At 42.2% G+C, this 25391-nt stretch overlaps 1 protein-coding gene across 1 annotated transcript; it reads right to left on the bottom strand.

Moving 5' to 3' along the window:
* Positions 1 to 1988: 1988 nt before the first annotated feature.
* Positions 1989 to 16770, bottom strand: LOC117461023 (zinc finger protein 70-like). Its single transcript, XM_034102701.2, has 3 exons — positions 16741 to 16770; positions 15237 to 15447; positions 1989 to 4746 (listed from the first exon to the last, which is right to left on the bottom strand). The coding sequence occupies exons 1-3, from the start codon at positions 16768 to 16770 to the stop codon at positions 3377 to 3379; spliced, it is 1611 nt and encodes a 536-aa protein (XP_033958592.2). The 3' UTR covers positions 1989 to 3376.
* Positions 16771 to 25391: the final 8621 nt, after the last annotated feature.

Here is a 25391-nt window from a genome sequence, read left to right as displayed (position 1 = left end):
GAACAATGATGAAAAATGGGAATGGATGTGGCGACGTAAAACTGACATAAAACAACAACAAACTTTTGCCAGCCAATGGGAGAGTTTCATCAGCAGCACGTGGTAAAACCCACCAATGAGCGCTCAGCTCGAGATACCAGCGAGCCGTTTCCCATCAAGCATTTAGCTTCCGCAGCTCGTGGAGAGCAAGTGCGCCAACTCGCCTCGCCTCGCTCTCAAGGCTGCGGGCGTCTTTGTCCCGCGAGATTTCAAAGTCTCATGTGGGCGAGCCTCCAGAGCAAGTCGGACAAAATGACTAACCATCATGCAACGCACTAGCAAGACGTTGATCGCAACTGCGCAGGTCTGCGCAGGTCTTGCTTGTCTCAAACAAGCCTACTGAGAGGTAGCAGCACCTCCCACCTTGCAGTCACTTGAGACAGACAGCTAGCAGCACCTCCCACTTTACTGTCACTTCAGACAGACAGCTAGCAGCACCTCCCACTTCACTGTCCCATGTTTTCTTGGCTTGTTTGAAGCTGAGTGGTGATGAACAAATGACTAAGCTGCCAGTGCCTCGAGTTTACAGCTAATTAGCCGAAAGACAAAAACAAACATAGCCTAGTTAACTAAGGTAGGCTACTAGCTAATTGATAAGTTAGCTCAAGGTTTAGCTAAGGCAATGTATCATGGGCATAGAGGCTAATATACTGTACCTAAGGGTAGACTCTAAAGGTGAATACAGTAAAATGTGTATCTAATAACGTCATCACAATTACCATATTGATATGCAAATTAGCCGTTAACTAGTACACTATAAAGTACTGTCTAATTTCTTATCTTATCTTAATTAAAATGGGCTAATTTGCATGCAGTTACAATTACCAAGGCATTGTAGGTTAAAAGGATACAACTAAAAACAAACAAAAAAACATATCACCTCACAACTTCCCCAGATAGTTACTTACGTCAAGTCAGTATTTTCCCCTGAAATGTTGAAATGCAGATTAGCTTTAAATCGATAGATAAATTCAGACATGGTAATAAAACGAACACCATTTATATGTATTTTTTGGAAGTTTTCTTTCCATTAGATCAGGGGTGGGGAACCTTTTTCCTCTCGGGGGCCATTTCAATTTTTTCAACATCCTCCGAGGGCCGTACAAATGATTGACCTCTGCTTAAAATAACTAAAATCACAGCCCATTCATTTGGCCTTTCTTTCATGCTGTGCAAAGAAAAAGCAACCTCTTAATCCAGATATCTCACCATGACACGCGCATGCATGCACGTGCACGGTGTGGCATGACCACCAAAACAGAAAGATATGGACACGAGATGTGTGCAAATGTATTTAGTTTCCTATCCATGTGAACATGATTTAAGTGGGGGGGGGGGACCTAACCTCCTCTAGGGGGGAGATTAATTTTTTTAAGTGACTCTTTTCTTTTCTGACTTTATGGGTATTTGACTTAATATTATTAAGATAAAGCTTTGAAACAATCTCAATAATTGGCAGCAAAAATGTAAGGTTTTTTGAATGCATAAAAGGATACATGTTGAGATAGGAAGTTCTAATATCTTAAGAGAAGAGCTTGAATATTAAAAAATACAAACTCTTTTGGCTCCTTCCTGTCTGAGTCTTTCTTGGCTTTGCTATCTTCTAGCTCTATTCAGGTTTTTGGAGTGTTTTTCTAGCTCTATCCCTGATCATTTTCAGAGCCTGAAGGCTCTATGCGGACTATCTTCTGGTTCTCCTCTGGATCCATCCACTATCTCTTGTCTCTGTCCAGTGAATTACACTTGTGTTACTAAGCAGGTAAAGCATACAACAGATACTTTCAGCATTATCGGAGCACGCAGTGGAAGCTTGGATGAAACACAGCGGACTTCTAAACAATGAACACCCGCAACTTGGGAGAAATAAAGTTGGGTTTTATGCGTTCTAATATTGCAATGCAAACCCATGATGTAATGACAGTCATTCAGAATAATTGAGTCATTGAATGCTCATTTCAGTCGATTTAATCAAACAAAACACAAACATACTGGACATGGCTTCAAGACTGTAACCTCTTCACCTTCTGTTGAAATAGTCAGTTACTAGCCTTATCTAACACATTGCTGTTTTGAATCACTAATATGTGGATGACAGTTGAACTGCATGATGTAACATGTATGCCATCTGCTGGAAAGAAGACGTATTGCTCTGTTGGCGTTGTTTAGACCAGTGTTTTTCAAAGCAGGGGCCCGAGGGGGGGTCAAAGTTTGAGGGAAAGGGGAATTAAAAAAAAATGTTAGTTACATTTTTTAGATGTTATTAATAACTGCATATCTATCAATCTACGTGTCCTTTGATATATATATTCAATTTTGATTTTTTCATATTTTATTTTTTTGTTTTTAATTCACACAACCCCCCTTCAAGCCAATCAGAATCGAGCTGCTGCTACTGAGAGTGAAACTGAGTATCTGCTCAGCTTTTGGAGCATGTGAGAACTAGTGAATATTTCGCTCTGCAGCTGGATATTACTGTTGAATATTATATATAAATAGCTTTCAAAAATGCTACAAATATATTTATTTATTGATATTACTGTTCAAAATCATATAATTTTATAAAGACAGAAATCACTTTAAAATATGTTTACTGTTGATATTACTGTTTAATATTGTGTTAAGAATGTTTATAACAGAAGAAACCATCAATGTAATGAATGACAAACAAAAGATAAATACAAAAATTAGAAGAATAACTGATTATTAATTATTAATACAAATATATATTAAGAAAATGTATTAAGCTGTATGATTAATTTGTCATATTTTCCATCATAATGTACTCATCATTTAAATTAAAAAAAGGCAACAGGGGGGTCCCCGCCAGACGATAATGCTATATGGGGGTCCTTGGCATGGCAAAGTTTGGGAATCCCTGGTTTCGACAACAAAAACAGAGTGAAGCTCTCAATTGATCAACAATCTTTGAGTACAGACACCGTCCTGCAGAGAGCACACAACCCAACAGCACGTTGTTGGTCTAGCATCACTTTACAAAACGTTTGCATTAAGACACTAAGACTAGCTGGTCCCTTGTAAAGGTGAGTCCACCTTAAATGAGCAGTGGGTGATCAGCAGGTGAAAGGCAGGACACAGGAACTTGGTCCTGAGGAGATGTAACGATTATTAAACAAGAAATAGTCTCAAGGGGTCGAAGAAATGAACATTTGTGATTATTAGAGAATCGTTTGCAGGTGGGTGAAAACAGGCTTAGGGAGTAACGTATTACATGCAACGGCATTAGGAGACAAAATAGACAAATGTATTCTCTTACAAACACACTTGGTCTTTTTAAACGATTATGCCATTTAAATCTTTTGTCACAAACTTTGCAGATCTATTTTTCCTCTCCTGTGTGGACTCTCATGTGTGACTTTAAACTTCTACTCCGTTCAAAAGCCTTCTTACAGACTGAGCAGGTGAATGGTTTCTTTCCCGTGTGGATTCTCATGTGTCTCTTTAAATCTGCACTCTGTGAAAAAGCTTTCTTACAGACTGACCAGGTGAATGGTATCTCTCCAGTGTGGATTAGCATGTGTTCCTTTAAACTTCCACTCTGTGAAAAAGATTTATTACAGACTGAGCAGGTGAATGGTTTCTCTCCTGTGTGGACTCTCATGTGTTTCTTTAAATCGCCACTCTGTGAAAAAGCTTTCTTACAGACTGAGCAGGTGAATGGTTTCTCTCCTGTGTGGATTCTCATGTGTCTCTTTACACTTGCACTTAGTGAAAAAGGTTTCTTACAGACTGAGCAGGTGAATGGTTTCTCTCCTGTGTGGATTCTCATGTGTCTCTTTACACTTTCACTCTTTGAAAAAGCTTTCTTACAGACTGAGCAGGTGAATGGTTTCTCTCCTGTGTGGATTCTCATGTGTCTCTTTACACTTTCACTCAGTGAAAAAGGTTTCTTACAGACTGAGCGGCTGTGTGGTGTATCTCTTATGTGGAGTCTCATGTGTATCTTTAAATATCCACTCCGTGAAAAAGCTTTCTTACAGACTGAGCAGCTGTGTGGCATCTCTCCTGTGTGGACTCTCATGTGTATCTTTAAATGTCCACTCTGTGAAAAAGCTTTCTTACAGACTGAGCAGCTGAATGGTTTCTCTCCGGTGTGGACTCTCATGTGTATCTTTAAATGTGCACTCCTTGAAAAAGCTTTCTTACAGACTGAGCAGCTGAATGGTTTCTTTTCAGCACTACGTCGTGGATCACTGACAGATTCATGTCTATTTTTCAGTGAGTTTGAGCCTGAGGCAGGTTCTCTGGTCTCCTTCCAATCAGCACTGTCTTCAGTGTCAGGTTCAGAAGAGTCTCCAGTGTCAGGTTCAGAAGAGTCCCCAGTGTCAGGTTCAGAAGAGTCTTCAGTGTGGTCCTCAGCCTTTGGTTGCAAACTGCTCTCTGGATCTGAGTTCCTGGCTGGTTCTGGTCCTCGACATTCATCTCCATCAGCTTCTGTTTCCATGTGTTCAGTTTGTCTTTGATGAGGCTGAGAGGACTGAGGTTTCTCTTCATCATCTTCACTTTTCACAGGGTCAGGAGTGAAAATGGACTTGGTGATATCAGCCTCCTCCAGCTCCTGAAGCTGCTCTCCCTCCTGTTCCTGCTTAATGTGTGGGGGGGGCTCTGGGTCCTCCTGGTCCAGACAGGTGCTCCACTCCTGCTGGTCAGGGAGAAGCTCTTCTTTAACCACCACCAGCTGCTGGACATCTGCAGGAAACAGGAAACAGTCAAAACAAACTGTTAAGTGTTAGCATTTAAAAACCTCATCACCATTACAATGGGAGACATTTTGCAGCCCTAATTAATGCCTTTGTTTTTATATTTTCACATTATCTTTCTTAGTCCCACCTATTGTGTATTTGTGATGGCTCAAGTCACCTCATGTAGCCCAGCCCCTTTCCACTTCCAGTTCAAAATGTAAAAGTTTTTTTTTTTCTGGTGTAGCACTAGCCGCAATGTAAACAAGGAATTGTATTTGGGATCGTTCATAGATACACTACGCCTACAGTATAGAATGAAAATTCTCTGTTACAAATTAAAATCCTGCATTCAAACCTTATTTAAGTAAAAGTATGCAAGTATTAACAGAACATTTGACGGCACCTTCTTATGTAACGGTAATGATGGTGCAGTAAAATGTTCACCTTCTCGTTCAATGTTTTTTGCTTATTTTAATTTGTTTCTACTTTGTAGATTAACATTGAAGACATCAAAACTATGAAAGAACACATATGGAATTATCTAGTTAATAAAAAAGTGTTAAAAAAATCAAGAATATGATTTTTGTTTTAGATTCTTCAAAGTAGCCGCTTTTGCCTTGATGACAGCTTTGCTCACTCTTGGCTTCTCTCAGTCAGCTTCATGAGGTCGTCACCTGGAATGGTTTTCTATTAACAGGTGTGCCTTGTCAAGAGTCAATGTGTGTAATGACTTGCCTTCTGAATGCGTTTGAGACCATCAGTTGTGTTGTGCAGAGGTAGAGATAGTGCACAGTGGAAAGCCCTATTTGACTGCTGTTGTAATTAGGGATCGACCGATATGGCTTTTTCAAGGCCGATACCGATTATTAGTAATCAAGGAGACCGATAACCGGTATTTGGAACCGATATACATTTGCAGTAAAATCAGAAAAGCTATAGTGTCAAAATGTAGAATAACACAAACTCCAACACAACTCAACACAACTTCTTTGAAATGCATTTAAGCATATATTATGTTTAATGAACTTTTAAACGACTTACAACTAGTTTCCTCTCTGTGCCCTTTTCGTTAGTGCAGCCATCTGCTATGAGTTAGAGAGAGACAAGAAGTGGGGCTGCAGGCTGACATGCTTAACTAACAATAATGCTTAATTTATTATATCAAACCAATGCCTGTCTATCTAGCATAACATCCCAATAAATTGCTAGCAACTGCAAAACACTAGTGCTAGCTAATGTTTTGCAAACTATTACAAGTGAGGCTATTACAGTAGACCTATCGTTAGTCTAGTAGCCTCACTTCTAATATTTTGCTAAACATTTGCTAAATACATCTTGATTAGCTAATGAGCTTCACATATCAACCTGAAAAACTGAGAGGCTCCACTCGCAGACCCCCCTCCGCACCACAGTAACTCCGCTGCGAGACGCTGCACGCACCCCCAACTCTGACTGACTTCCCGCGTCCCTGTGTAACTGGGAAGCTAATAGAATTGGATCAATAGATCGTGCTGTTTTTGCAACTTCAGCATTTGGGATGTTTATTGAACTTCGGCTTTCAACTGATTTACCTTCGAAACACATGTATGGCTCTGCCGCTCAGCGCTGCTGCTGCTTGCCTCTGTCTGCGTTCAGATAGCGCTGCGGGCGGGACATTGCTCGTGTACAGAGAGTGGTGACTGCAGCCAGAGAAACGGCCGCATCAGAGCCAAAGTGTTATCGGCAATTTTATTAAAAAAAGGCCGGTACCGATAATCGTCAAATGAGGAATATCGGCCCCGATAATCGGCCAGGCCGATAATCGGTCGACCCCTAGTTGTAATCCATATTATAGCAAGAACGACTCAACTCAGTAACGGGAAGCGACCGTCCATCATCACTTTAACCTCTTAAGCCCGAGGGTCCTCCCAGTGGACCCCTCTCACCGTTTTTTTTACGAGACTATGTCTCAGGGCTTCTTAACATTTATGAAACTATTAATGTTCCATACTCTTTTAACGGTAAGAAACTCAGCTAACTGACAATGTGAACCATTTTTAGCTAAAAGAAACACAACAGTAATACCAAGCCTTTGAATTAGCATGGAGCAAAAAAATGCTAACTAATGCTAACGGACTTTTGCACAGCACTCACGGTAGAAATGCCCTCATTACTTATCGTAACTGCACAAACAAGATATCCGATTAAAGCTGAGACTCCACAGATTCCACACATGTAATGTCATCACTGTAGGATCCCGAATTCCTGGAGCTATGAGCCAGAAAAGAGAAGGTAAACAACATCCGGTTTCAAAAATATTACAATAATTACGTCTTACCTTTTTTGATTTGTGATCAAAAGTTGTGTTCAACGGAATAAAAACGCCACTCAAGGTTAATCCAATGTCTTTGTGTCACGTAGAAATTGTTACTGATAATCCATCATCATATTTATGGCAATATATTAGGTATAAAGTTTTGCCGTCCAGGCTTGTACTTTCAGATATGTTTCGTTTGCTTCTCTATTACGTCCGCAATGGTAATGTGTACGTGGATTTGGGAACTGCCCGTCGATTCTATTGGATGTAATGGTTAAGAAAAAGGTGTACATCACCCAAATCGACCAATGGGTTCCAGAGATATGGTCCTGCGTAAAGTATAAAGAATGCCAGCCAGCTTAAGTACATTACGCAGCAGACTTTACTTATTGTTTACTACCTAAGGAAGCAGGAATTGCAGGACCCAGAGCGCACGGAGCACAAAGCGGACAGCAGATAACGGAATTGCAGTTTTATTGCTTATAGATTATCAGAACATTTCAAAGGGGACACAGCCACATTGGATATTAACCTATGGATTAACTACATCATCGTTTTTTATCGTTTTAATGCCATTGAAGACCAGTTTAGACCGGACAAAGAGGAAGGTGAGCCATGTTAGCCTAGCGCATGTTAGTACCTAGCGTCACTTGTTTTGATGTACATTTTTGTTGATAACCTCGCGAGTTTGTATCTTTCAGTGTTGAGGTGGGCACCGTTATATTCTGTGTCTTTACGGTCATGAACAATGTGTAGGAAGTGCAGCTAGGATAAGTAATAAGGGAGCTAGGAATGATTTTCGGTGCAGTAATAGGTTAGCATTTTCCACTCGGGGCTAATTCAGAGGCTCACTGTTAGCATTGTGTGTTTTTTTTTAAAAAATAAATGAAAAAGATCAGTTAAATTAGTTTTTTCCCGTTATATGGATATAAAATATTCATAGTTTATTAAATATTAAGGTTCCCTAGACATTGTTTCCTGCAAATGACGTGATTTCGGGTCCGTGGGGCCTAAGAGGATAACAGAGTATGTTTTTATATTTTATATTTATTTTTTTCACAACAGTTGTATTTGGATGGAATGAATACCTATAGTGATAATTCAAAGTAATAAAATGATTTTTACAGTGAAAAAGTTCAAATGGAAGTGACTTTATTTTTCTAAACCTCTCTAAAAAAGGTCAAATTTCACTTGTTTTGCATCAATCTTGATACAGGGTACTTATTATATGTTATATAATTTTAGTCTACTAACCCATCATTCAAGGGTGGTTTTCACTATAAGTAATGGGTTTCTTTTAGGCGGACATTAGAATTTACATGTTTTTACTATGTTCCATCTGAATTTACTTTAAAATAAAAACATCTATATTGATTCTGACACTTCTACATCCAACTCACAGATGTATTAATTTACCCCTTTTAGAAGTGAAGATATAGTCTTTGTTGTGTTAGTGGCACTTTCGAGCGTGAAACCTGAAAAACAGGCTCAGGGCTTAAGAGGTTAAGAAATGTCAAGAACTTTGAATGTATCCTCAAGTGCAGTCGCAAAAACCATGGAACGCTATGATGAGACTGGCTCTCACGAGGACCCCCCCGGGAAAGGAAGAGCAAGAGTTACCTCTGCTCAGAGGATAAACACAGAGTTACCAGCCTCAGAAACCGCAAATCAAAGCACCTCAGATTAGAGCCCACTTAAATGATCACAGAGCTCAAGTAGCAGACAATCTCAACATCCACTGTTCAGAGGAGACTGCGTGAATCAGGCCTTCAAGGTCCAATTGCTGCAAAGATCCACTACTGAGGATGAACAACAAGAAGAAGTGAGTTGTTTGGGCCAAGAAACACAAGGATTGGACAGTGGAAATCTGTACTTTGGCCTGATGGGTCCAAATTAGAGATGTTTGGTTCCAACCTCCGTGTCTTTGTGAGACGCACAGAAGGTGAGCGGATGGTTTCTGCATGAGTGGTTCCCACCGTGAAGCATGGAGGAGGGGGTGAGATGGTGGCGGGGGGGGGGGCTTTACTGGTGTCACTGGTGTCACTGTTGGTGATTTATTCAGAGTTCAAGGCACCTTTAACGAAGATATTTATTTGCTGCTGCTGCTCGCCACTCACAGCTGCTGCTGCTGCTGCTCACTCTGAAACTCACCTGAGGAACAGGTTACATGTCATCAGCGCTGAGACGTGATCCACCTTTGCTGAGTTCCGAATGAGGGCCACGTTCAACCTCATCCACCACAGCGGACCCGAGTTCCACTAAAGGCACGTCGGGAAGGGTTTCAGGAGCCACTCCACACTGGGCGAATCACTTCTGGGATCCTACTTTTGCCCGCCGAGTGGATTTAGCACGAGAGGGAGCAACTCTTGCAGAGATAAAGAGTCGGAAGTGTGGTCCCGGCTCTCCTCTCGCCGCCCTTCTCGCCGCTCCTCACACCGCTCCTCTTGCCGCTCCTCTTGCTGCTACTCACACCGCGTATCGCCGCTCCTCTCCGAGCCTGTGCTACCGGCGGAGATGTAAAGTGGATTAAATAGCCGGTGTAACGCGGTAGGATTACCTTCTCTACTCTGCTGTGCTGCTGTAGCTGAGGCCTGGTTTCACCTGCTCTGCTGTGCTGCCGCCCGCTGAGGCCTGGTTCCACCTGCTCTGCTCTGCTGTGCTGCTGTAGCTGAGGCCTGCTCCACCTTGCTCCGGGAACAGCGTGGATACTGTTGTGCTGGACTGGGAGAATGGCGGGTGTCGTGTTTCTGCTGTGCCTTTTCTTGGCTGTGCTGGACAAGGAGAAGATCGCTAGTCGTCCTGAAGAATCTACTGGATTCGGGTATGTTCTGCCGCCCGCTGTGGACATCCCCTGTACAGTTTCGGAGGTGTTGCACAAACAATTGCTGGTTGCACTGTCACGGACATTCATTTCGGAAAATGTTTGTCTTTCTCACATGCCTGCCACGATGGTCCTTCAGAATTGTTTTTTAAACTCTAATCTCACTTTCGCGAAGTTTGCTGGTGACTCTAGAACAGCTGACAATGTATGTGTGTTGATTAAGAGGAAAAGGTGCTTGGTATTTTTATTGTTGTTACAGCCAAATCCAGGTCCACCGAGCAGTATTAGTCAAATAGCTACTCCTGCTGATTTTATATCTAGATCTGAGCTAGGTTTAATTCATTTAAATGTGCGTAGTCTGTTACCTAAATTAGATTTTGTCCGTATTTGGGCGAGTTCGACTGATGCTGATGTCATTGTCTTATCAGAAACGTGGCTAGATAAATCCATTTTGGCCTCTGACATTTACATAAATGGTTACAGTGTATATCGTACTGACCGCCCTAAAAAAGGTGGTGGCGTTGCCATTTATGTGAAAAATAAGTTTTGTGTAACTAATATGGTTTCCAAATCTGTTAGTAAACAGCTAGCATTTTTAGCCGTGAATAGTGAGGTAACAAAGGGTCAACAGCTCATGGTGGTGGGCTGCTACAGGGCCCCTTCGGGTGTCAAGGACTCTTTATCGTCATTGGCAAAACTGTTATCACAACTTTCCTACAAGGAAATAGTGCTGCTTGGTGATTTTAATTGGGACTGGTTAACTTCTGTGTCAGAGGATTTTAAAAACCTGTGTACCTCATTGAATTTTACCCAGATTATAGACAGTCCTACTCGCCCAAATATTAAGTCCCCAAATAAATCCTCCTTAATTGATCTAATTTTAACAAATGTTCCACATAAATACTCATCTGTGGGAGTATTTGCTAATGATGTGAGTGACCGCTGTGTTGTGGCCACCATCAGGGACACTAAGGTCCAAAAGGTTAAACCACGTGTCATCACAAAGAGAGACAAAAAACACTTTGTGGAGCAGGGTTTTTTACATGATCCGTTTGATTTTGATTGGGGTAGAATCAATCTGTGTGCTGATGTAGAAACTGCATGGTCTTATTTTTATCTTGGTTTTATGAAAATTATAGATAGACATGCACCTCTGCGTAAATTTAGAGTGAAGGGACGAAACAATCCCTGGTTTTCTGCTGAGCTGTCCAGTCTCCTTCATGAGAGAAATAATGCTTGGGCTAAGGCTAGGAAATCAGGCTCAGAGGTAGAATGGCTACGTTTTAGGCAGCTAAGAAATAGCTTCACATCCCAAATAAAAAGTGCTAAATCAAAGTACTATGTGTCGGTTACCACAGAAAACCTGAATAATCCTAGGAAATTTTGGAAAGCCATAAAATCGATTTCCACTGGTGATATCCCAAATGAGCTACCTCCGTGCCTTACCACAGCATCTGGCACTATATCAGACAGGGCTACTATGCTAAATTGTTTTAATAAGCATTTTGTGTCTTGTGGCTCTCTGTTTGGCTGTGTGGCTCCTGTGAACGCTCCAATCCTTGACTCTGAACAATGTGGTCTGGAAAACCCTTTCAGTTTTACTCCTTTAACTGTTGGTATTGTTCATGAAGCATTATCCAAGTTAGATCCTAGGAAACCGGCTGGCCCGGACAACTTAGAACCTTTCTTTTTAAAGATAGCTGCAGATTTTATTGCTCCACCTCTTACTTCTCTTTTTAACCTCTCCCTCAGCACGAACACAATTCCAAAAGTATGGAAGTCTGCTTATGTCTTGCCTTTACTGAAAGGAGGGGAGGCAACTATTTTAAATAACTATAGGCCAATCTCTAAGTTGTCAGTTCTGGCTAAGGTGCTCGAACACTTAGTGAGTGAACAGGTAAAGGAGTTTTTATGTATAAATGACATCCTGTCTAAACATCAGTCAGGCTTCAGAAAGAAACACAGCACCATCACTGCCACGATGAAAGTGGTAAATGACATTACTACTATTTTAGATAATAAGCAGAGTTGTGCAGCTCTGTTTATTGACCTTTCCAAAGCGTTTGACACCGTTGATCATCGCATCTTAAAGCAGAGGCTACTCAGTATAGGCATATCCAGCCATGCAGTGGGGTGGTTTGTGAACTACCTCTCTGAAAGGTCCCAATGTGTTCACTTTGATGGGCTGTCTTCTGAGTGGTTAAACATTTCTAATGGTGTACCACAAGGTTCTGTTTTAGGACCACTTTTATTCTCCATATATATTAACAGTTTAGGTGATAATGTGGATGAAGCTACTTTACATTTGTATGCGGATGATACTGTGATGTATTGTGCAGGTCCCTCCATTAAAGAGGCTGTTGTTAAATTACAAGCTGTTTTTTAACACTATTCAGACTCAGCTCTCTGAACTAAAGCTTCTTTTAAATGTGGATCAAACCAAGGTAATGCTCTTTTCAAAAGCTAAAAAGACTCCAGAGCCTGTTTTAGATATTGTAACTACGCAAGGAACAAAACTTGAAGTTGTTGCCTGTTACAAATACCTTGGTATCTGGCTTGATGATTGTCTCTCTTTTAAACTTCATGTCAATAACCTGCTAAAAAACTGAGGGTTAGGCTAGGTTTCTTTTTCAGAAACAAGTCCTGTTTCTCGCTTGAGGCCAGGAAAAGGCTAGTCACTGTGACCTTTTTACCTGTGCTGGACTATGGGGATTTGTTGTATATGAATGCACCTGCCAATTACCTGAGCAAATTGGATGCTGCGTATCACAGTGCTCTGAGATTTGTCACAAATTGTAAAGCGCTTACTCATCACTGTACACTGTATACCAAGGCAGGTTTACCATCTCTCTCTGTACGGAGGCTCAGTCACTGGTACACTTTTATCTATAAAGCTTTGTTGGGTAAACTCCCGTATTATATCTGCTCGCTGATAACACAGAGAGTTGCAAGCAGCTATTGTCTGAGGTCACATGATGTAGTCTTGTTAGATGTGCCAAGAGCAAGGACTGTCTGAGGTAAGACAGCTTTTATGTGCGCAGCTCCACTTGCTGGAACAATCTTCAGCAAGAATTGAAACTGAGCAATCTCATTCCTCTGCATGTTTTTAAAGCTAGGGTAAATGAAATGCTTGCCGATACAATGGGCACTTGTAAATGTCTATAACTATGTATCCTGTAAATATAATGTATAATGTCCTTTATTGTTTTATGTTTCATGTGGAACCTATATGCTGCAGGTCTCCCTTGAAAAAGAGATCTATGATCTCAATGGGACCAATCTGGTTAAATAAAGGTTTGAAATGAAATGAAATGAACCAGCATGGCTACCACAGCATTCTGCAGTAGCCAGCAAAAATATAAATCATATTCTGGATTTGTCAACACTTTTTTGTTCACTAGATAATTCCAGTTAAAGGTGGGGTAAGTAAGTTTGAGAAACCGGCTCGAGATACACTTATTATATTCCATGGAATGCTCTTAACATCCCGATAGCAATGAATATCATAAGTGCTTTGACAAAATGTACATAAACAAATATCATCTGTGGAATCCGTAGTACTGTAAAAAGCACGACCAATCATCTGAGCTGGCTAAAGTAACTGGATGGCCTACCTGCCTGTCAGCCTTCCATCTGTGCACACACTTATCTCATGCCCTCATTGGTAGAAAGTAGAACCAATTTAAATAAATAAAAAACTTTGAAAGAGAAGATGTGTCCAAAGTTTTGACTGCGACTAATACTAGTGTATATCTCTCTCAAAATATATATATATTATGTGTGTATCAGAGGTCGCGTTAACCGAATATTTTCCGTCTATGACAATTTTTTTTTTAAACAATGGCGGACAAATCTGAAAGCAGTCCGTCATTTTGACAGATTAGAACAAACTCGGAACAGCGCCAAAGTTTCCCCGCAGCGAGGCTCCGGTGTTATGCCGTGTTATGCATGCCCTCCAAAAAGGAAATTATACCGTTTCCAAACCTAACTGTGCCGTACAGATCATTGAAATGTCTGTGAGTTTTGGCTTTACGCTGTGCACGCTCCCGCGAGGTGCAGCAGTCAGTCCGTCACAGCGGGGGGAGCTGCAGGATTTCTGCTTCACACACGTTGCATACCGCTCTTTTATTGTCCTTTTTGGACACCTTAAAATGCTGCCAGACCGGTGAAGCCATTTTGGTGAGCTTGTTTTGCCGCGCACAGAGAAAAGTGTCATGTATTTTACGTCATCATTTTACATCATGTGATCGGCTCTCGCGATCGACTCTCGCGATCGGCATTTTTAGAGAGCTCGATCGATCGGTAGAGAGTGAGTATCGCCCGATATTGATCGGTGGCCGATCGATTGGAGCATCCCTAATATTTATTCATTGATTTCTTTATGAATTATTCTCCCGCAATTAGCATTTGTTTTTATTTGCTTTTACACATTTAAAAAGAAAAGGTGAATAAAGAAGCACATTAAAACTAAAGTATCAATGTATGTCACATTTAACCAACTACAGTGGAGTGCAGCAGCTGGGCGTAAACTGGGCGTAACTCTACGTCCGTCGTAGAACCGAAGGTTAAGACCACACTAAAGTTATGACTAGCGCACCACTTAGACTCAAGACCTGTATGCGTTGCGCCCGGGTGTAACTTTTACGCCAAGTATGGAGCAGGCGTAAATCGGAAAGACAGACTAGTATCCATAGTAACTAGGGATGCCAGCGATTATTCGATTATTCGTTACAGTCTCCATAATCGAATATTATTTTTAAAAATTGATTTTATTTATATATATTTTTTTTTTTATTATTTATGTATTTTTTTTTGTATGGCTTAGTTTCAACCAAATTATATATAAATATATATATTCTAATAATAGTAATAGTATTAATCATTTTAAATGGTCATTGGTCACACCACCAGTTTGTTTTACTGTAAACTTGGAGGAAGCCTGCGTGCAGAGCAGACTGCTGCTGCAGCACGCTACACACCGACCCCGCCCCCGCTCTCCCTCACACGAGCGACTAAAGATGAACAAAGGGGGGGGGTCGGTCGAATAATCGATTATTATTCGCCAGGGCTGCCTTATAATAATAAGGTGCTGATTGCGCTCAGATTCTACACGAACGGGGCCTTTCAAAATACTGTGGGAGACATGATTAATGTTCATCGCACAACTGCATGTCGGGCTATAAGACAAGTTTCATTGGCTCTCCAGCACCGCCTTAGGAACTATATTCACCTACCCACAGAAGAAGAAGCAGCGAAATCAGTTATTGTCAGTTGCTATCAACTGCCGCGATTGCTAATTGTTATCTTGCTAGCCGTGATGTCTCACGGGGTAATATGTATATAGATAATGTAGGGTGATGTTACTCTATTAATGACTTACCACTGTTGACAGCTGAATCAAATGTTGAGGTTGAGGCTCTGAGCTGTCGATCCCATTCAACCCGGTGAAAGTGGGGGAATCCTCTCCAAAAATAGTAATAATGATTTTGCTGTATGGAGAGGTTTTTGGAGCAGGGCCTCCGCCGGTTGGAGGGTTTTTGAGAACCGATGCATCCTTTTTGGCTCTGGATAGTAGGTCCTTCCACTTTTTCCTACACTCTTCCACCGTCCGTATCCCTCCATCACCCAGGTCATTTATCGCACCAGTGATTGACTTCCAGGCTGCGAGTTTGTGTTTGTTTGTCATGGTATTATTAAATTTGGCAGTTTGCGAGTTTTTATGCTCTGCATATATTTCAATTAATGTTCTAATCTCTCTATCAGTAAAATAGGTTTTTCTCTTCTTTCCGTTATCCATATTCGTTATTCAATTCTTAGCTTGCTCTGAATGGAGGAGTTTGAGTGTTCAATTATATAGACGTGTGTTGCTTGGCAACAATTACTGTTTCGCGTGTATTCACTTGGACGCGCATCTATGTATTTTTATAAATATATTTATTTTGGTAGGTTTGCTCTTCTGTAATACATTTTAATTATTATAATAAAGTACATGTGTCTAATAATACTTACATACTTTTACTTAAATAAGATATGAATGCAGTACTTTAACTGGTAATGGAGTATTTTCACAGTTACTTCAGGATCTGCTACCTGCAGCAAGTGCTGATAAAGGGTCTAAAGTGTTATTAATGTGATAATAAAGTGCTACTGAAGAGTGTAAAGTGTTAATTAAGGGTAAAGGGAACAGACCTGCTCTGTGGATCCGAAGCTGAGGCTGTAAAACAGCGTCCAGTAGCTTCTGGAGTCTCTTGTTCTCCTCTTTGGAAAGAAACAGCTCCTCCTCGAGCTCTGCTATTGTTTGTTCAAACAGAGCAAATGTCTCTTCATCAGCAGCAGTGGGTCGCTGCTTCTTCAACGACAGCAGCATTTGGACTTTACTCATGTTTCCTAGATCACCTTTTCCTGCAGACTCCGTTAAACACACCGTTTCTCTCTGCATCAAACTCTCAATCTGACTAGTGTTGCTAACGTGTTTCCAGCTAGCATGCTAAGCTAGCTCCTGTAGTCCGAGGTAAACGCTCCAGAAAAAAGAGCACACAGTCCATTCGGAGGTTTATCCAGACACACAGATGATGGATCAGTAGAGCTGGAGCTCACACACACTTTCTCAGGAACACAGAGAGAGAGAACCGTAGCGACGAGACGCCACGTGTATCCATGTTCTTCTTCTTCTTCTTCTTCTGCTTCTTCTTCTCTCGGTTTTTGGCGGATTGCAAACAGCTTTCAGGTGCATACCGCCACCTACTGTACAAGAGAGTGTATCACCATATCATCCTATCAGCACTTGTAGAATTATACCATTGTGTTGTTTACGTTGTTTTAAATTCTTCCAATCAATCCTGTTCCACTCAAATACTTAAGAATGGCCTTCCTGCCTCTCTTACCCCCTCACCTTCTGTTCCCAGTGTACCCATCAGGCTCCACTCCCTTCCTGCCTCTCTTACCCCCTCACCTTCTGTTCCCAGTGTCCCCATCAGGCTCCACTCCCTTCCTGGTAGCTCTTACCCCTCACCTTCTGTTCCCAGTGTCTCCATCAGGCTCCACTCCCTTCCTGCCTCTCGTACCCCTCACCTTCTGTTCCCAGTGTCTCCATCAGGCTCCACTCCCTTCCTGCCTCTCTAACCCCCTCACCTTCTGTTCCCAGTGTCCCCATCAGGCAGGGCCGCCCCTGGCCAACTTGTGGCCGACATTGTGAGATGAGCCCCCCCCAACCAACAGGAGTGAACAATTTTTGTTTGGAAACAAAGTAGGCTACTTTGCAAATATAATTCCTGTTTATTATTATTATTATTATTATTATTATTATTATTATTATTATCAACAGAGTTACTTTTTTATACAGTGAGGTAAATGGTAAATGTGCATATGTCGTTCAGTATCCATTTACAGGTGAATATGTCTGCATTTCCTGCCAAATACTAGCCTCAAAAAGATTAAAATATAATTAATGCAAATAAACTACTTCTACTAATAATAATAATCATAATCAATTCAATAATATAAATACTATATTATTTTATTATAATATAGTTGTAATTCTTTTCCACCAAGGGAAGCCAATTTCGGCTGGCCTCCTCTCACAACAGAGAGTGCAATCTACTGTTCCACCATAACATGTAGAGGGGCGCTGTTTCACTCTTTGTAAAATACGGGAGAGACGGGCCGGCAGCAACACACAGCACAGAAAAATTACCGAAACTAAACGTGAAAGTAAAGGTTTTTATATAATTATTAAAATATAACTACAATCCGAAAACACAGGGGAAGCCTGGCTTCCCTTGGCCTCCAGGAGAAAACGCCACTGACTATATGTTATTCTACGCACAAAAAGTGTATTATTATTCCGCCCGGGATTTTGGCCCTCTTCTCCTCCCGCATTGAACATCGCAGAAACTCCGTTCAAACATCAAAACGTTCAGCTCGGTCGGGAATCGATGGCTATTACTTTTCTCATTCATAACTTTCATAATTCCAAAGATACATCCCATAATGCATTACATTTTTAACATGGAAGTCAATGGAGAAAATCTTCAGACTTCATCAAATCTGCATGCGACTTCAACTGCTAACTGTTCATTCATACTTTCACTCAGAAACCTCATTCCAACTTTGAAATGTTACACATCTTTCTGACATTATTCGTGTAACACAACTTTTAAATCTGATTCTTACTTTTAGAGATATTAAACATTGTTCAGACCTTGGTATAGAGAACTTCTTCAGATTTTAACATTAACTGAGTGCGTGATGTCACAGCTAGAGGGTAGAAATCTTGAAATGTACCTTCATATTTTGTTTAAACTGCCATAATTCCCAAACCCTACATTCCTGAGACATAATTTATCATGACAAACGTAGGAAAACATCTCGTAGCTTGAAAAATGACAATAAATCAATATTGAAGTTGAAAGCGTCAATCTGGTGCACTTTGAGAGCAACATGTGAGATCTGGATACCTCTCTCAACACCCAGATGAAACACAACTGTAATCAGATGTTCTCTTTCTTTATGGATATTTTACAAACCACTCCCCTTTCAAACTGTATTCTTGTTTTACTGCCATATAGTATTTCATAACTGTTTCTCCTTTATTCTCTTGTTTTTTTTATAACTATAATGATCATATGAAGGTGTGCCGCGGAAATAATCGTTTGAATAATTTGTGGCCAAACCGTTTGAGACCCACTGAGATAACTTAGACTAAAGTGAACTATCTACACACTCAGAGAGTCCTTTAGCTCACCTGAGCCTCTCAGTCTGAGAGGAGAGGACTCTCCTCTCAGACTGAGAGCAGAGTCCTCAGACTGAGAGGAGAGGACTCTCCTCCAGCTTGTTGTGGAACCAACAGCAACAGCTCCGTATGTCCGTTAGTGCAGCTAGCTAGCCAGATGCTAACAACACATAGCATGTCCAAACTTCGCACAAAAACAGCATAATATAGTACGTTGAATGCAGGCAAAAAAACACAAAATACTTTAGTCTGTCAGAAATATGAAAAACAACATATATGTTGAAAATATGTAAAAACAAAAACGACAAAACACGTTTGGTTCTTTGATCAAATATTTCCTCAACAGAATCATAAAGCTGGACTGAGTTTGATTAAGGGGAGGTTATCGTTTAACTTAAGTAAATAAGTTAAACTAAGTTTCTCTATAACATGTGATGACTATGATCTGAAAATATCTAAAAGGGAAATGTGTCTCGTAAGCAAAGCAATCAGTGTCGGGTACCTTTAACCAATAGTATAGTACCAACAGTGAATCACATTGTGTATTCATACAAGTAAGTAATGACGTAGTGTGGGTCCAACAATAATCACTTGCACTTTCATTATGTTGCTACATTCCCACAGGTATGTTGATGTGTTTGTGGAGCTTAAACAGCTTTTCATTGGTTCATAAAGTTCTCGTAGAGCTGTAGTTGGAAGAGCAGATCTCCTGACAGCTGACAGATGAATACAGATGAAGAAGCCAGGATATTACTGCAGGCAGGAACTTGTTTCTGTACAACAAATCAGATTTAGATCTACAATCACTGAAGTGTCCTCTGTGGTCTCTGTAGCATGGAGTCCCGCTGCCCTCTGGTGGCTGACAGAGGAAGTGCAGAATGCATTTCCTTTTATTTCCCTCTCATTTGTTTACCTGCCAAATCCAGAACTGGAAACACATTAAACATCATAATGTCGGTATTCAGCATGAGAAAAACATAGTGTACAACATTTTATTCAACACAACCTTTTATCTTATTCCTGTAGGACTATTTGTTGTTGATCAACTTTTCATTATCAACTATTTTCTACCAGCAGAAATGCCTGACAGAGGATTTGCAGTCTTCCCTTGGTTGGTTTTGAACTAGGGTATTTGGACTGTTGGTAAAACAAGCTGTAAAGTATTTCACATTTGAAGCTCAGGGAAATTGCAAAAGACGTTTTAAACTATTTTCTGAAATGCTATAAACAAAAAGGTTTAATCGAGGGGGAAGCCTGTGAGTAATTGGTAATATCGTCTCTACCAACTTTCCAGAATATTCTGTTTTGAAGTTTCTCCAGAGACCCTTACTTCATGTGTCTCTAAGTTTTGGGGAAAAGTTCTCGATGTTTGAACTGATGATTAGACTGTCCTGCATCGACAGCTAAAACTTTAGACACAATGTTGGAATAACTATGACCCAAAATCAATACAGCATTGTAAACGCGACAAGTAGGGCACATCTTTTTTAATAGTATTTTGGTCTATTTCTTATTATTGAAAATGCACCTGTTTTTTTATTGAAAGGTCTATTTTTAGCAGCTCTAGTAACACCCGCCTCCTTTTATGGGATTTGAGTGTTTTCTGCATTTCCTATTTATATTTTCATGAACATCCTGCTGTTTTTATCGGAAAATCTTGTGTCTTTTCAATTGCTTTCATATCATTCAACCCACTCCAAAGAATTTGTATAAGAATAGGCAGGAAAAGGAGGACAACATCTGCCGTTTTTTTTACCAAAGCTCTCTTTTGAGTCGTCACCCTCTAGCCAAATGTGGGCTGAAGTCGAATAGTCCATTTAGCTTACCTTCCTAACGGAGTGAAATGACCCGGAAGTCCCTCAGTGGCAGCCATGATAAGAGCTGATTCTCTAGATCAGGGGTGGGGAACCTCCGGTCCCCGGGCCGTATACGGCCCGCGAGACCTTTCGCTACGGCCCTCGAGGTAATTTATAAACATACGCAAAAAATTAAAGAAATCTAGACCGCAAAAAAATTAAACAAGTGAGTGCCTGTTTTTCCTGGCCAAGGTCAGGGTCCTTGAACACGAGCCTAACGTGTCATCACGTGGTATATGTATCGTCTGACAGGGATGCAGTTCTGACGGAGAGCACCAGAACGCCGCTCCGCCACTTCCACAAATTGCAGTACCCATAAGGAGCCGTACACATGCCGCAGTTTCTGCGTGTCTGTGTCTTTAGTTGAAAGCCCAGTGGTCTGTTCATCTGTCATACTGATCATAAAGTCAATAACTGTGTTGTTATTAGCATCTGGTTAGCTAGCTATGCTAACGAATATAAGAAGCTTTTTCTACAACCAGTGAGGTAAAGGCACATCTTGATCATAAAGTAAACAGGCATAAAATACTATATGACAGTAAAAAAAGTTGTTATTAATAAACAAGAATACAGTTTGAAAGGGGAGTGATTTGTAAAATATCCATAAAGAAAAAGAAAATCTGCTTACAGTTCTGTTTCATCTGGGTGTTGAGAGATGTATCCCTCTTAATGTTGCTCTCAAAGTGCACCAGATTGATGCTTTTAACTTCAACATTTAAAAAACAATCTTCCTGGGGGAGAACACCCCCCTCGGTTAGGTCCCCACTTAAATCATGTTCACATGGATAGGAAACTAAATACATTTGCACACATCTTGTGTCCATATCTTTCTGTTGTGGTGGTCATGCCACACCGTGCACGTGCATGCATGAGTCATGGTGAGATATCTGGATTAAGAGGTTGCGTTTTCTTTGCACAGCATGAAAGAAAGGCCGAATGAATGGGCTGTGATTTTAGTTATTTTAAGCAGAGGTCAATCATTTGTACGGCCCTCGGAGGATGTTGAAACAATTTAAATGGCCCTCGAGACGAAAACAGTTCCCCACCCCTGATCTAGATGATAGGAAAGGAGGTTCCAAACATCCTTTATAACCTCCTTTAGCTTAGGAACCACTGGACCTCCCTCACTGAAAGGAGATGAGAAAATGCTGCCCCACAATGCAGGGATCCGTTATTGCAAGCTCACTCATGAAGTCTCTAAGCGTCTTAGCAGACCCCGAAGGCGTAACAGTCTTCTTGGAGGAGCGGTCCAGCTGTGGGCTAAGCCAACAATTAAAGTCACCACCTAAGATAAGGAAGTGTGAGGACATGTCAGGAAGGTTAGAAAAGAGCTGCCGAAAAAAATTCACATCATCCCAGTTTGGGGCGTACACATTCACAAGTAGAACAGGGGTGTCATATATCATGCCAATAACAATCAGGTATCTGCCATTCGGATCAGAAACCATCCGAGTAAAAGCAAAGGGAACTGATTTGTGTATCAAGATAGCAACTCCTCTAGACTTGCTGTTAAATGATGCATAGTAAGCATGTCCAATCCATCCATTCCCAAGTCTAGAAAAAACAGATGGTTTGAAGTGTGTTTCTTGAAGATAAATCACTTGAGCACCCACATATTGAAGGTGGCGCATGACCCTGATGCGCTTCACTGGGGAGTTCAGTCCCCTGCAATTCCAACTAGTAAACTTAAGGGCGCTCCCATCATGGCGTTGAATTAACCTGGGCTGGACCATTTAAAGATAAAAGGGAAATATGAAGGGCCGGCAGCACAATCAACAAAACAAAGTGCAATGATGAATAAAAAAATAAAACATAAAACATACAAGAACACGAAACATACAGAACCCAGCTCTCCAGCCCACCCCAGCACAGCAATCTCCCCAAACGAGATGCCACCTGCAAAACCCAAACTAATAACTAGGCCTAAACCTAAACGCTCCAAGGTAGCCTTAGAGACACAATTGCGCGACCTGAGATAAAGTGACATATTAAGAATTAATAAATGTACATTGTACAAACCACTGTGTATTAGTTACCCATCATTGAACTAACAACCAGAGTAAAGAGGTATCCGTAATGGCCCAATATGTAGTGCAAATAAACACTAATGCTAGTATATATATATATATATATTCTCTTAATTGTATTTTTATTATTTATCAGATCTAGGTCACGTGAACCGGGCAAGGCACTTGGGAAATGTAGTCCACAATATTGTCAATAAACTCTAGCGATCTCCAGCTGAAGAATGAACGACCATCATAACCGTTTTTAAACAGACCCACTGTAGGATAGGCAGTCTATTTACAGTTCTTATTAACAAAGTCAGTGGCCACCGTAGGATCCTCAAACCTGTGTGACGTTCCATTCAGCATGGTAATTTTGAGAGTTGCCGGGAAGAGGAGACCAAACTTCACATTTGGGTAGGAATGTAGAGTACGCTTAACTGGGCAGCCCACCACCATGACCTGTTGATCCTTTGTTACCTCAATATTCACGCCTAAAAATGCTAGCTGTTTACTAACAGATTTGGAAACCATATTAGTTACACAAAACCTATTTTTCACATAAATGGCAATGCCACCAACTTTTTTAGGCCGGTCAGTACGATATACACTGTAACCATTTATGTAAATGTCAGAGGCCAAAATGGATTTATCTAGCCACGTTTCTGATAAGACAATGACATCAGCATCAGTCGAACTCGCCCAAATACGGACAAAATCTAATTTAGGTAACAGACTACGCACATTTAAATGAATTAAACCTAGCCCAGATCTAGATATAAAATCAGCAGGAGTAGCTATTTGACTAATACTGCTCGGTGGACCTGGCTGTACATTTCCTGATAGTAACAACAATAAAAATACCAAGCACCTTTTCCTCTTAATCAACACACATACATTGTCAGCTGTTCTAGAGTCACCAGCAAACTTCGCAAAAGTGAGATTAGAGTTTAAAAAACAATTCTGAAGGACCATCGTGACAGGCATGTGAGAAAGACATTTTCCGAAATGAATGTCCGTGACAGTGCAACCAGCAATTGTTTGTGCAACACCTCCGAAACTGTACAGGGGATGTCCACTGCGGGCGGCAGAACAGACCCGAGTCCAGTAGATTGTTCAGGACGACTAGCGATCTTCTCCTTGTCCAGCACAGCCAAGAAAAGGCACAGCAGAAACACGACACCCGCCATTCTCCCAGTCCAGCACAACAGTATCCACGCTGTTCCCGGAGCAAGGTGGAACCAGGCCTCAGCTACAGCTACAGCAGCACAGCAGAGCAGAGCAGGTGGAACCAGGCATCAGCTACAGCAGCACAACAGAGCAGAGCAGGTGGAACCAGGCATCAGCTACAGCAGCACAGCAGAGCAGAGCAGGTGGAACCAGGCCTCAGCTACAGCAGCACAACAGAGCAGAGCAGGTGGAACCAGGCATCAGCTACAGCAGCACAGCAGAGCAGAGAAGGTGGAACCAGGCCTCAGCTACAGCAGCACAACAGAGCAGAGCAGGTGGAACCAGGCATCAGCTACAGCAGCACAGCAGAGCAGAGCAGGTGGAACCAGGCCTCAGCTACAGCAGCACAGCAGATCAGAGCAGGTGGAACCAGGCCTCAGCTACAGCAGCACAGCAGATCAGAGCAGGTGGAACCAGGCCTCAGCTACAGCAGCACAACAGAGCAGAGCAGGTGGAACCAGGCATCAGCTACAGCAGCACAGCAGAGCAGAGCAGGTGGAACCAGGCCTCAGCTACAGCAGCACAGCAGAGCAGAGAAGGTGGAACCAGGCCTCAGCTACAGCAGCACAACAGAGCAGAGCAGGTGGAACCAGGCCTCAGCTACAGCAGCACAGCAGATTAGAGCAGGTGGAACCAGGCCTCAGCTACAGCAGCAGAGCAGAGCAGGTGGAACCAGGCCTCAGCTACAGCAGCACAGCAGAGCAGAGAAGGTAGAACCAGGCCTCAGCTACAGCAGCACAGCACAGCAGAGCAGAGTAGAGTAGGTGGAACCAGGCCTCAGCTACAGCAGCACAGCAGAGCAGAGCAGGTGGAACCAGGCCTCAGCTACAGCAGCACAGCAGAGCAGAGCAGGTGGAACCAGGCCTCAGCTACAGCAGCACAGCAGAGCAGAGTAGGTGGAACCAGGCCTCAGCTACAGCAGCACAGCAGAGCAGAGAAGGAGGAACCAGGCCTCAGCTACAGCAGCAGAGCAGAGCAGGTGGAACCAGGCCTCAGCTACAATAGCACAGCAGAGCAGAGCAGGTGGAACCAGGCCTGAGCTACAGCAGCACAGCAGAGCAGAGCAGAGTAGGTGGAATCAGGCCTCAGCTACAGCAGCACAGCAGAGCAGAGAAGGTGGAACCAGGCCTCAGCTACAGCAGCACAGCAGAACAGAGCAGGTGGAACCAGGCCTCAGCTACAGTAGCACAGCAGAGCAGAGCAGGTGGAACTAGGCCTCATCTACAGCAGCACAGCAGAGCAGGTGGAACCAGGCCTCAGCTACAGCAGCAGAGCAGGTGGAACCAGGCCTCAGCTACAGCAGCACAGCAGAGCAGAGCAGGTGGAACAAGCCTCAGCTACAGCAGCACAGCAGAACAGAGCAGGTGGAACCAGCCTCAGCTACAGCAGCACAACAGAGCAGAGCAGGTGGAACAAGCCTCAGCTACAGCAGCACAGCACAGCAGAGCAAGTGGAACCAGGCCTCAGCTACAGCAGCACAGCACAGCAGAGCAGAGCAGGTGGAACCAGGCCTCAGCTACAGCAGCACAGCAGAGCAGAGCAGAGTAGGTGGAACCAGGCCTCAGCTACAGCAGCACAGCAGAGCAGGTGGAACCAGGCCTCAGCTACAGCAGCACAGCAGAGCAGAGTAGGTGGAACCAGGCCTCAGCTACAGCAGCACAGCAGAGCAGAGCAGGTGGAACCAGGCCTCAGCTACAGCAGCAGAGCAGAGA

The sequence above is a fragment of the Pseudochaenichthys georgianus genome, chromosome 16 (assembly GCF_902827115.2).
Source record: "Pseudochaenichthys georgianus chromosome 16, fPseGeo1.2, whole genome shotgun sequence".
NCBI classification, from domain to species: Eukaryota; Metazoa; Chordata; class Actinopteri; order Perciformes; family Channichthyidae; genus Pseudochaenichthys; species Pseudochaenichthys georgianus.
Note: the sequence above shows the minus strand (reverse complement) of the source record. Positions and strands in the feature narration are given on the sequence as shown.

Coding starts and splice junctions, on each gene's coding strand:
- LOC117461023 (XM_034102701.2), bottom strand. CDS start 16,770: ATGGGTACACTGGGAACAGAAGGTGAGGGG. Junction 15,448..16,740: donor TGGGAACAGAAGGTGAGGGG/GTAAGAGAGGCA, acceptor GGAAGAGTGTAG/GAAAAAGTGGAAGGACCTAC. Junction 4,747..15,236: donor TGATTCAGCTGTCAACAGTG/GTAAGTCATTAA, acceptor TGTTTCCTGCAG/ATGTCCAGCAGCTGGTGGTG.